General features: G+C 46.1%; 1 protein-coding gene across 1 annotated transcript in view; it reads left to right on the top strand.

The window, feature by feature from the left end:
- Positions 1-3195, top strand: part of LOC119291814 (anthranilate phosphoribosyltransferase, chloroplastic-like) — a 4138-nt gene extending 943 nt beyond the window's left edge. Inside the window, exons 4-10 of the mRNA XM_037570621.1 lie at positions 78-161; positions 983-1171; positions 1666-1756; positions 1890-1949; positions 2091-2209; positions 2513-2647; positions 2774-3195. Of these exons, the coding sequence (XP_037426518.1) occupies positions 78-161; positions 983-1171; positions 1666-1756; positions 1890-1949; positions 2091-2209; positions 2513-2647; positions 2774-2782 (687 nt within the window). The 3' untranslated portion in view covers positions 2783-3195. The remainder of the gene's footprint in view (positions 1-77; positions 162-982; positions 1172-1665; positions 1757-1889; positions 1950-2090; positions 2210-2512; positions 2648-2773) is intronic.
- Positions 3196-13301: the final 10106 nt, after the last annotated feature.

Genomic DNA, 13301 nt, shown 5'->3' with positions numbered 1-13301 from the left:
CACCTTTTGTGTCGGATTGCACACGCGCATGTACTGCACTGCACTGTACTGATGTGTTCTCCCGTGCGTTTCTGCAGCAAGGGAGCAGGGCGAGCTCGTCGGCCTGCGGCAGCGCCGATGTGCTGGAGGCCCTCGGTGTCAACATCGAGTTGGGACCCGAGGTACTGCCTGATTGGCCTTATGATTGCTCTTTTTCCTCTGTATACCGTACTTGCTTTTCTTGTGCCTGATATCTTAATAGCCTCTACAGTATGTGTGCATCGATTTCTAGTAGTACTAGCGAATGCAAATCATACCGCAAGGGGTGCCCCCTGCTACTGGAGATAGATTATGACTTGTCCGATGAAACAGCCGTTGGTCAAACATCACTGGATTGTATTCCTTGAGAAGTAATCAGACTATCAGAGGCACCTTTAGGGAACTTTTCTATATGCTTTGACTTTTCTATATGTTTTTTTAGGGAGTATATATCGATGGCTTTGAGATGGCTGCATAGATCTGGGCCTTTGACTCTCATCTTTATTTTGGAATTCTTATTGATTGGTAAAGAAGGAACAGGCTCACAGTTGACTGTTGGTTTCCACCAATCAAATCATGTAAATCAGCATTCAAAGTTACTCACACAATTGGTCTAACTGGGCAAAAACTGAGGTTGCATGGTGCTACATACTTCTCTTAACCAATCAAAATACTCAATGGCACCCACATTTGTGTCACATAAACTACATACTATGGAGTTGATTGTTGGTCACGACTTTTTTTTGGTTTGCAATATTTAGTCCAGATCTGGTAGTTTTGTGCATTATATAGTTGCATAGTTGACCAGCGCACAGGTTATTTGCTTATAATATTTATTCTTTCAGTCATGCATGGAATGGTAGCTGTCCTTGAACTTCTAACTCTCACATTATATTTCAGTGCTGTGTGTGCATCTTAAGAAAACCTGGTGGTTAATTTTCGTTATTTCCTTTCCTGTTGCCAGGGTATTAAGCGGTGTGTCAATGAGGTGGGTGTTGGATTCATGATGTCTGCAAATTACCATCCGGCAATGAAAATTGTCAGACCTGTGAGGAAGAAGCTGAAGATAAAGACAGTTTTCAATATCCTTGGTCCTCTGTTGAATCCAGCAAGGGTGCCCTACGCTGTTATTGGTGTTTACCATGAGAACATAGTAAGTATCCTGTACTCATCTTTTATTTTCTTGTAGTAACTAGTTTTACCAAAGGGTAAAAGCAACCATAGCATGTTCTATCTTCTATGTACACCATTTTTTTTAAATCAGCGACTCCACATAATTCCATGGTCATCATCCCGGGTTGCTATGAACTTTGTACTTGAGTATGTATACAGTTGTTTTTTAAGCTAATAATACATGCTGCAATTATAATATTATTAGATAAACAAATAAACACAACCAGTAGTCTTCTGTTGTAGAGTTGTTAACCGAGTTTGCCTTCAAATAGGTGATTCTTCCTTTCCAATTTCTAGTTAATTCTGCTGTTAACAAACATTACTGATACAGTGTAACAGTGATACTAAACAAGCAAATAGTAGGTAGGAAAGCGCTTCAGAAGGCATAGAGATAGTCCTGTTACAAGCTCTCTATGAGTTGTTGTCATTACATGTAATACTCTGCTCTAATGCATAGAACTGTTTTGTTGACAGGTTAGCAAGATGGCTAAAGCAGCCCAGAAATTTGGAATGCAGAGAGCATTGGTTGTCCATTCAAAGGGTTTGGACGAAATAAGCCCACTTGGTATGAACACATACTTAATACTAGTGTACCCATGTCGCTCTACTATTATTGGCACTGGAGAAATTAACTTGGAACCTTTTTGACCAACTGATATATTTTGCATCTAACTGAAGTTCTTTGTAAAAATTTGCAGGGCCTGGATATATCCTTGATGTGACTCCAGGAAAGATTGAAAAAATGCTCTTTGATCCATGTAAGAGTTTTTCTCAGAACTTATTAAAAAAAAGAAGATTAATTACTTGGACGTGCTTTCTGTTAACTTCTGAAATATGTAGTGATGGCGTTATTAAGAGGGACTTTGATCTCATTTGTTTTTCATTTTATTACAATCCAGTGGATTTTGGCATTCCTCGCTGCACATTACTAGATCTTAAAGGAGGCGATCCCGCGTTCAATGCAAAAGTTCTCCAGGATGTTCTCGCTGGACAAAGAGGCCCAATCGCAGATGCTCTTGTAAGTTGATCCTTACTCCTCTCTCTCATTTTAGTTACACTGTACCTTGCATACTTCCTGAAGAAAATTGACTGCATCTTGCTCGGCGAACCTACTGAATCTGCATTAGTCGGCCCATCTTGCACATTAAGGAGTTTACTCAGCATCCTGTAAAAATTATGTTACCCAGCACTGATCTGGTGTGCCGTGACGAACCTTTTGTTTCTCTGATGAAGAACTCTTTTCGTGAAGCATACATGTCATTTGGAAAGCAGTTCTTGTATCATGTGTCAAACTTGAATCGTTTTCTGCTTTGCCCCATAGGTTCTGAACGCCGCGGCCTCCCTCCTTGTTAGCGGCAAAGTGAAAACTCTGCAAGAGGGTGTTGCGCTAGCACAGGAGACGCAGCGCTCCGGAGTGGCCATCAACACGCTCGAGTCATGGATTAAGGTTTCCAATGTAAGTAAGCATGCCCATTTGTTCACTTCTAGTATTATGAAATATCAGTTGCACAGGCGTGTGTGTTTGATCAGCTAGATGCAGAGAGCATGACGCTTTCCAGAACCTTGTTATTGTTTGACACAGAGCTGCTGAGACTGAGGTTGATTGGCAAGCAGCGGGAGCTCCGTAATAAGACGCGAGGAATGGTGTTAAATAAAGGAAGGATTCTTGTAGTCCGTCCGTTCTTCGTCATGTCCCTTTCTGTCTGTTCTTCTTGTTCCCTTTGTCACAAGCGTACGTAGTAGATGCCGTCTGGTCTGGTTTGATTTGTTGTTCATCTAGCAATGCTGCGGAGTAGGGAAAATCTGATAAGATTGTAAGGTTGTGGCCGGAACGGGCGCTGCTTATCTTGTTGGCTGAGGTGGAGGGGACGCCATTTTGATCTCGGTTTGTTGCGTTGCGTCGTTGGATCTGGAAAGAAATATCTGGATCATGTCGCTGCTGATCCAGAGGATAGATTGATCATTTGTCTAGTCGCAACGTGACAAAGAGATAATCTGCAGTCATGTGATCCTGCCCATGGAGGCTAGCGTCTATCTTCTATCTACTGTATCTTATAGACACACCAATCTCACTTCTCAAGTTAAGTGCATCGCGTGTGAGGTATGTACAGCACCGCGGACGTGCAGAGCAGGGTGAGCGGCCTGACTTCCGCCACGGCAGCGCCCACTCTCTCCCCGACCACCAACACGATATTTGACTCTGTTAGCCTACTTAGCAGCGCACTGGTAATTGGTAAACAAAACAAGCATGATGAAACTGCTGGTTTCTTCGACGCCATACATTCTAGAGAACATAGCGTAGATGGCAGAGGTACCTCTTCTTCTTTTACTTCAAAGCAAGTTACTCAGAATCCCGATTCGACCGCTAGAATCCTACGACTTCACGATCCTACGGAAGCATGTCGATCCAAATCCCACTATGAATCCGAATCAGGTACAATCCATGTTGAGTCGCGATCCAAATCATAGAATCTTGTACAAAACTGTACAATCCCGACCATGCTATGGACTACATCCGATTCTACTAACTTATCTAAGCCGTTTGTTTAGTTATAGCAAAATAGTATGCCATCATCCAAACGCCTTTTCATATACCTCATGGACCTTTATTCCCCTCCCAAGTCCAAACGCTCAGCCGTAGACACCTTTGGTCTAGCTCTCAGAAACTCTAGATCAAAATTGAGGATCAGGCTTGTCGACATATGGAATTGGCGTGAAAAGGAGGATGCTTCAAGATTGATCGGAGAAGGAGAGCAAGACCCTTCAAGGTTTAGCACTATAGGTCAGATAGACAAGTGATCGACTATTCACGCACTCTAAAAAGAACATAAGTAAACTTCGTGCATTGAAGGTTTAAATGTTCTATATATTTCCCTCTCATATATGTTCCATACATGCGAGCTAGATGGTAGGCTAGCCATAAAAAGAAGTGGAATACAACTAGCATTGATGTGTACGTTCTTTGCTCCATATTTAGTGTCAAAACTCAATAGAACCCATATAAATTTCTTGTGTGCAGAAAAAATATCTTACTTGAGTAAATCTAGTAGAATCCTCAATTCCACGACTCGATCTTATGACTCGATTATGTCTGAGGAAAACCGATCCGACTCCGAATCCCGACTCTGACTACCTTGCTTCAAAGTACCACACAATCCCCCTTCCTTCGACCCCCTCCTCCCGAACGACCCCGCAGGCTCGCCCGAGAAACCTACTTCTCCCGCACATCTCGCGCGCCCACCTCGGAGAAAACTACCACTTATTCACGTCTATCACATGATAAAAAAATATCGCGCATGTGGGATTCAAACCCACAACTCCGTGGCACCAAAGCGCGCCACCACAACCAACTCACCCTTAGGGATTTGTTTCTCAAACTAAAGAAACTAATCATTTTGACCCCTTTTTTTACAATTGTGTTATTACAGAAAATTACCATGATTTCCCGTCAGGTCAAAGTTACCATGGTATTTGTATGCAAGTTATCAGGCCTGTGTTGCGTAAGTTACCGTGCTATTTACATAGAACTTACCAGGTACTATTGAAAGGATCGATATAGTTGACTAGAGGGGGGGGGGGTGAATAGGCAACTAACAATTTTTAGCTTTTCTTTACCAAATTAAACTTTGCATCAAAGTAGGTTGTCTAGATATGCAACTAGGTGAACAACCTATATGATGCAACAACAACAAGCACACAAGCAAGCAAGGAATATAACACAAGTAAGCTTGCAAAAGTAAAGGCACGAGGTAACCAAGAGTGGAGCCGGTGAAGACGAGGATGTGTTACCGAAGTTCCTTCCTTTTGAGGGGAAGTACGTCTCCGTTAGAGCGGTGTGGAGGCACAATGCTCTCCAAGAAGCCACTAGGGCCACCGTATTCTCCTCACGCCCTCACACAATACAAGATGCCGTGATTCCACTGTTGGTGCCCTTGAAGGCGGTGACCGAACCTTTACAAACAAGGTTGGGGAAATCTCCACAACTTAATTGGAGGCTCCCAACGACACCACGAAGCTTCACCACAATGGACTATGGCTCCGAGACCTCAACCGTCTAGGGTGCTCAAACACCCAAGAGTAACAAGATCCGCTAGGGATTAGTGGGGGGAATCAAATTTCTCTTGGTGGAAGTGTAGATCGGGGCCTTCTCAATCAATCCCGAGCAAATCAACAAGTTTGATTGGTTAGGGAGAGAGATCAGGCGAAAATGGAGCTTGGAGCAACAATGGAGCTTAGGGATGGAAGAGGTGGTCAACTAGAGGAAGAAGACACCCCTTATATAGTGGAAAGACAAATCCAACCGTTATTCACTTACTCAGCCCGCGACCTGCGGTACTACCGCTCCAGACAAGCGGTACTACCGCAGGGGCTCACGGTACTACCGCGATGGACCGCGGTACTACCGCTGCAACGGCAGGGGCTAGTCCAGGCCAGAGCCGCCAAGGCTGAGGGCGGTACTACCGCTCCCCCTTGCGTAGTACTGCAAGGCCAGAATGGACTAGGCTGGGGAGGGCACAGATGAATAAAACTACATCCGTGCCTACTTCCGCTAAAAAATGAACAATGCAAAAATCTGACACGGTACTACCGCGCCAGGCGTGCGGTACTACGGCGCAGGGAGCGGATGTAAAAAATTACATCCGCCCCTACTTCCGCTCGTGTTACTGAGCCAGACCAGGACTCACGGTACTACCGCGCGCATGGGGCGGATGTAAAAAATTACATCCGCCCCTACAGCCGCAAGAGAGGCTGAGCCTGGCCTGAGGCCACGGTACTACAGCTCCATAGGAGCGGTACTACGGTGTGCTCCTATGGTACTACCGCGAGGGCTTGCGGTACTACCACAGGGGCCTACGGTACTACCGCTCCTAGGAGCAGTACTACCGCATGCCTCAAAAGCAACACTAGGAATCCTTCTTTTTGCACAACAATGAAGATAACGGAGGATGCTCCAAGGCGCAAAGGGAAAGGCGGTGCAAAGGGAGAAAACGTTTACGTGATGATTCCACCCGAACCTTTCCACCGCGGACCCCCTCTTAATAGTACGGCTATCCTACGACTCAAATCCACCAAAAGAGACGTAGAACACCACCGTCTTCAAAGTCTTTGAGGGGTACCAAACCGTCTTGTGCCTAGCGACGAAGCGACTGAAATACTCAAGGTACACGATTAGTCCGCAAAAGCATTGTCATCAATCACCAAAACACCTTAGGGATAAAATGCCCTTACAATCACCCCCTTTTTGGTGGATTGATGACAATACAGGATTTGCACAAAGGGAAAGAATATAGCACATAAGCAAACCCCAAATCTCTAAAATATAGACGAGCTCCCCCTAGATGCGTGCTAGAGGATAAAGTGCTTTGGACTGCACGGCACATATACTAGGATCAACACTCCCCCTATATTTTATAGACAAAGCGTATCCTGCAACAAAAAGGCTAACACTAAGCAAGATAGTAAATATGAGCATAACATAAATAGCATAATATAACATAAGCTCAATAAGGTAATAAGGTACGATAGAGTGCATATGTCTTACACCATATGATAGACCAAGTCTCACGAGCAAAGTAAACCAAAGCAAGCAAGGTTCAACGGAACAAACACGAGAAAAGCAAACACGAGACACAAGACTCTCGCAAATCCCTACTCTCTCTCCCCCTTTGGCATCGAGACGCCAAAAAGGCAGAGAGGACACCTACACACAAGTGGTGGCTCAAGCGGAGTAGTCAGACGCACGGTCCTCGTCAGACTCGGCAACAGGAATGGTCTCCTCGACGTCCTCCTCATAATCAGTCCACTTGAAGCCTTGTTTCGCCATCCATTCAGCCTCTGGAGTGATGCGATCCCCAGAACCGCCAGAAACATCCTCTCCAAACAGCCTCATTATCTTCTTGTCACGGTAGCGACTCTCCTTGGAGGCAACATGAGACCTGTACTGTCCCTTGGCCTGCATGCAGAACAAGGTCTTCATCTTGTTCTTCAGCCTCTTAGCCCAAGATGGCTCAGAGGTGGGAGGGGTGTAACCCTCAGAGCTGACCTCATCTGCTGGCTCCTCCTCCTCCTCCTCATCTGCATCCACATCCATGGCAGCCGCAGCCTCAACACGAGAAGTGGTGTTAGCCCACTGAGTCTTGACACAGAGCCGGATGGAATCATGTCGAATCCAATCAGGGGCCTCAAAGTCATCCTGAGGGTAGAGCTTCTCCCAAGTTGCTGAGATCAACTGAAACAGATACGGTCCATAGATGGGGACCTTGCGGTTGAAGATGGCAAACCGAAGCTCACACCACATGATATGTGAGACATCAAGTGGTAGCGTATGAGAGTTGTGCGCTTCTTCACACAGGAGCAACATGTACACAAGATACACATGCACCTTGCCCTTATCCCCAATGCATGGGAAGAGAGAGTTGCAGAAGATCCGGTACATGATGTCAAGGAAGGAGTTGAGCACCCAAGAAGACTTGCCACTGGAGAGCTTCTTCTCAACAAGGAAGGGCTGAAGCTTGTTCTTGTTGGCTGACTCGGAATTGGCATGAGGACGATCACCTTGGGGTGTAGCGAGCCCCTCATCCGAAACACCAAGCAAAGTCATGAACTCCTTCCAGGTAGCCGTCAGCCGCCGACCATTGGTCATCCAAGTCATCGTCCGGTCCTCATTAGGATGAAAGTACACCGAGGCGAAGAACCGAGCCACAATCTTCGGATCATAGTCTTTGTGAAAAGATATGATATGCTCAATGCCAAACTGCTCCACTAGATCCAGAGCCTCACCAAAGTATGCCCGATGCTTCTCTTCCCTCATATGATGCATGTCGATCCAGTGCACATCCACATAGATATTCCGCTTGGCCTTGATCACATCCAGATAAATGAGATTCTGCTGCTTGGTCCAGAACAACTCATTCCCTCAAAGGTTGGCACGAGGATTCACATAGGGATTGATCTTCCTTCGAGAGATGAACTCAGCAAGCGGCATCTCATCCATACCCATGACGAGTTCCTTGTCCTTGGTGGCGGTGGTCTTGGTCCTGCGTTGGGGGGCACTGGAGCCCTCAGGAGCTTCATCTTGATTGCGCAGCCGCTTGGAGCCCGTGTCACGTCTTGGGTTGGAACGGCGAGCATGAGCACCTGAGCCACACACCACAAAACAAACGCGCAAGAAACGCGAGAAGGATTAGTGCAAAGAACGCAGCAAAACAGTGAAACAAGTAGAATTCACACATGATAATTGCCACATGATAGATTTGACAGCAACTATAGCACTGCTTGGTCGCACGGAACTAAAAAATTAGTGCCGCTCCAAATCATGGTAGTACCGCGCTGGAGGTGCGGTAGTACCACACGGGCAGTAGTACCGCGTAGGAGGTGCGGTAGTACCTCGCGTTTTCAGATCCGAAACAACAAGTGAATCTGGGAACTACCGTGACGACAACGTGGTACTACGGTCGATCAAATCTACCACGGGGCAACATATGATGTACAAACTCTACGCAATACTACTCTCCTCCATCCTACTCTTGCAAAGATTTAGCCTAAAATCTCAAGAACAACTAGCATCTCCCCAAAAACCTAAAAGCAAAGGAACAAACCAAAAGGAGAGGGATTTGGGGAAAGACCTTGTTCCATGGCAGAGGAAGTGGTGGGGAACGATCCCACCGGTCGGAATCCGAGGAGAGCAGTCGGAGAGGGAGATCCGGCGAGGGTCTCCGGCGTCGTTCGTGGGCAGGAGAGAGAGAGAGAGGCGGCATGGGAAGAAGGAGTGAATGGGTATGGGGGAGTTGGAACTCCCCCTGCCCACTCTTAACCCCCACACGCTCGCTACGCCAGGGTAGTACCGCCCGGGCGGAAGTACCGCCGTGGCCGGTAGTACTGCTCCACCAGTGGTAGTAAAAAATTACTGCCGTGCTAGTTGCGGTAGTACCGTGGCAGACCACGGTAGTACCGTGAACCCAAGAAAATACAGTTTCAAGCACAAGAAAAAAAACGACTTTGCACGGAAACTTCAAGAGAACACACACACCAACGAGCTAACGAGTGAGACAGTGCAAACAAACAAGGGGCAACAAAGACCAAAACGAGACACAACCTCTCTAAGGAGGGGGCGGTGGCCGGAGCCACCTATATTTGAGTTGATTGGTATGGCACCGCGAAGAATTATCCTTGGGCCCATGACCAAAACTCGTCTTTGAAGCACATGTACCATCAAAAATGGCTAATGGGAAAGAGTTGATCAATTTATGCATAATGGGGGGAGGGAGAGTTCATTGAGAGAACAACACTCCCCCTATGTCCATGCCTACACCTAAACTAGACAACAAGTTGAGTGCGGTGGGGTGTGCAAGGGTTCAAGTCACATTGCTCGAATCAATGATATTTAGCTCATGCCTTAACTCACGAAATCTTGCTTCATCCAAGGGCTTCGTGAAAATATCTGCAAGGTTATCATGAGTGTTGACATACTTGAGCTCGATATCCCCTCACCTAATATGATCCCGGATGAAGTGATACCGAATCTCAATATGCTTCGTCTTGAAGTGTTGCACCGGGTTGAGAGAAATCTTGATGGCACTTTCATTGTCACACCAAAGAGGCACTTTGTCACAAATGACACCGTACTCCTTTAAAGTTTGCCTCGTCCATAGGAGTTGTGCACAACAACTACCGGTCGCCACATATTCTGCTTCGGTGGACGAGAGAGACACACAACTTTGCTTCTTGGAAGACCAACTCACCAAAGAGCAATCTAGAAATTGGCACCCTCCGGAAGTTGACTTCCTATCCACTTTGTCTCCCGCCCAATCGGAATCCGTATATACTTCAAGCTTGAAGTTTGCTCCTCTTGGGTACCATAAGCCAAAGTTTGGGGTATGAGCCAAATATTGAAAGATTCGCTTGACCGCCACATAGTGGCTTTCCTTCGGTGCGGCTTGAAACCATGCACATATTCCCACACTCAACATGATATCCGTTTTAGATGCACAAAGGTAAAGCAAGGAGCCAATCATGGAGCGATATACCTTTTGATCCACCGCTTTACCATTGGGATCAATGTCAAGTTGGCACTTGGTAGGCATTGGAGTAGAAGCCGGCTTGACATCACTTAGCTTGAATCTTTTTAGCATGTCTTGAGTGTATTTGGCTTGGTTGATGAAGGTACCTTCTCTTCTTTGCTTGATATCAAAACCAAGGAAGAACTTCAACTCTCCCATCGAAGACATCTTGAACTTAGAGGTCATGAGAGCGGAAAATTACTCATTGAAAGCTTTGTTAGGGGAACCAAAGATAATATCATCAACATATAGTTGGCATACAAACAACTCCCCTTTGACCCTCTTAGTAAAAAGAGTGGGATCGATTTGCCCAACCTCAAACCCACGATCTTGTAGCAACTCGGTAAGGTGGTCATACCATGCACGTGGGGCTTGCTTAAGGCCATAGAGTGCCTTATCGAGTTGATACACATGATCCGGGAAGTAGGGATCCTCGAACCCGGGGGGTTGCTTGACATAAACCAACTCATTAATAGGACCATTAAGAAAAGCACTCTTCACATCCATTTGTTGTAACTTAAAGTTGTGATGGGAAGCATAAGCAATCAACAAACGAATCGATTCAAGGCGAGCAGTGGGAGCAAAGGTTTCACCGTAGTCGATACCCTCGACTTGGGAGTAGCCTTGTGCTACCAATCTTGCCTTGTTGCGAATGATGTTCCCATGAGCATCTTGCTTGTTCTTGAATATCCACTTGGTCCCAATGAGGTTGTGGTTCCCCGATGGCCTTGTCACCAATCTCCACACCTTGTTGTACTCGAAGTTGTTGAGTTATTCATGCATGGCATTGAGCCAATCCGAATCTTCGAGCGCCTCATAGACCTTTTGGGGTTCAACACAAGAGAAAAAAGCGTGATGTTCACAATAGTTTGCTAATTGTCTACGAGTGCTTACCCCCTTTCTTATGCTTCCAACCACATTTTCCATGAGATGACCTTTGGTGGTGAGCTTAGAAGCAATCTTTGCGGCACGACGCTCTAACTCCTCCTAGGATGTGGAAGGAGGAGGGGTAACTTGATCATCTTGAGCGCCGTCTTGAGCTTGTTATTAGTCTTGAACTTGCTCGAGGGGGAGAACTTGACCTTGGGCATCATTTGGTGGTTCACCACCATCTTGAGGTTGATCTTGCCCTTGGTCTTGTTCGAGAGGTTGAGGGCCTTCACTTTGTTCTTCGGAAGCGTGTGGGTCTTGGGGAGGTGATGGCTCCACTTGACTGGAGCATTGTCCTTCTCCTTCGGCCACAAGGGGTTCCTCAATGGGTAGGATATTACCAATACCCATTCTTCTTATGGCTTGGGGAGGAATTTCATCACCTACATCACAAGTACCACTTTGCTCCACTTGGGAGCCGTTATTCTCGTCAAACTCTACGTTACACGTCTCCTCAATGAGTCCGGTGGACTTGTTGAGGACACGATAAGCATGAGAGTTTGTAGCATAACCAAAAAATATGCCCTCATAAGCTCTAGCCTCAAATTTAGACAAACGGACACCTTTCTTGAGAATGAAACACTTACACCCGAACACCCGAAAGTACTTGAGGTTGGTCTTGTTACCGGTAAGTATCTCGTATGGAGTCTTGTTCAAGCCTTTGCGGAGATAGAGACGATTGGATGCATGACATGCTGTGTTGATGGCTTCGGCCCAAAAGTTGTATGGAGACTTGAACTCTGCCATCATGGTCCTTGCCGCATCCATTAATGTCCGGTTCTTCCTCTCCGCGACACCATTTTGTTGAGGGGTATATGGTGCAGAATATTGATGCTTGATCCCCTCATCACTAAGAAACTCATTCAAGGTGTAGTTCTTGAACTCGATGCCATTGTCACTTCTTATTGTCAAGATCTTTGCATCATGTTGACGTTGAGCTTCATTTGCAAAGTCGATGACGGTTTGTTGAGTCTCATTCTTTCTCTTGAAGAAGTATACCCATGTGTATCTTGAATAATCATCCACAATCACCAAGCAATACTTTCTACCTCCAAGACTATCAAAGGATGGAGGCCCAAAAAGATCCATGTGAAGGAGCTCCAAGGGTCTCTTCGAGTAGATGATAGTCGTGGGAGGGTGAGCCTTCTCATGAAGCTTTCCTTTGATACAATCACTGCAAGCACAATCTTTGGCAAAGCTAACATTTGTTAGTCCACGGACATGGCCCCCCTTGAGAAGACTTTGCAAAGATCTCATATTGACGTGGGCTAAATGGTGATGCCAAAGCCATCCCACATCAACTTTAGCCATTAGGCATGTCACGGTCTTAGTGGGTCGCTCCAAAAAGTTAATCACATAAAGACCGTTCTTGACATGCCCAACAAAGGCTACTTTAAGAGTCTTGCTCCACAAGAGGGCCACGGTATCAACATCAAAGAAAGTGGCAAAGCGCATGAGTACAAGTTGATGAACGGAAAGTAGATTGAAAGCAAGGGACTCAACAAGCATGACTTTCTCGATCGTTAGATCATGAGAAATGACAACCTTGCCAAGACCCAATACCTTAGAAGACGAGGCATCACCCCACTCGACGTTGGTGGGCATAGAAGGAATCTTGTGCACGTCCACCACCAAGTCCTTGCTTCCGGTCATATGATTCGTTGCTCCACTATCGAGCAACCATGATCCCCCACCGGAAGCAAACACCTACAAGAGATCAATGCTTGGTTTTAGGTACCCATTTTGTAATGGGTCCTTTGATGTTAGTAACAAGGGTCTTAGGAACCCAAATAGACCATTTAATGTACTCATAAGGAGAACCAACAAATTTCGCATAAACATGCCCATCACTAGCACGACACAACACATAAGAAGGGTTAAAGTCGTCGGCTTTGTTGGAAGGGGTGGCATTGCCCTTTTTGACCTCACCACCCTTCACATTGTTCTTCTTCTCCTTAGGGGCACTGAGGGAGTCCTGGACTAGGGGGTGTCCGGATAGCCGAACTATCATCATCGGCCGGACTCCAAGACTATGAAGATACAAGATTGAAGACTTCGTCCCGTGTCCGGATGGGACTTTCCTTGGCGTGGAAGGCAAGCTTGGCGATACAGATATGTAGA

This window comes from Triticum dicoccoides, chromosome 4B (assembly GCF_002162155.2).
Source record: "Triticum dicoccoides isolate Atlit2015 ecotype Zavitan chromosome 4B, WEW_v2.0, whole genome shotgun sequence".
In the NCBI taxonomy this organism is placed as follows: Eukaryota; Viridiplantae; Streptophyta; class Magnoliopsida; order Poales; family Poaceae; genus Triticum; species Triticum dicoccoides.
Note: the sequence above shows the minus strand (reverse complement) of the source record. Positions and strands in the feature narration are given on the sequence as shown.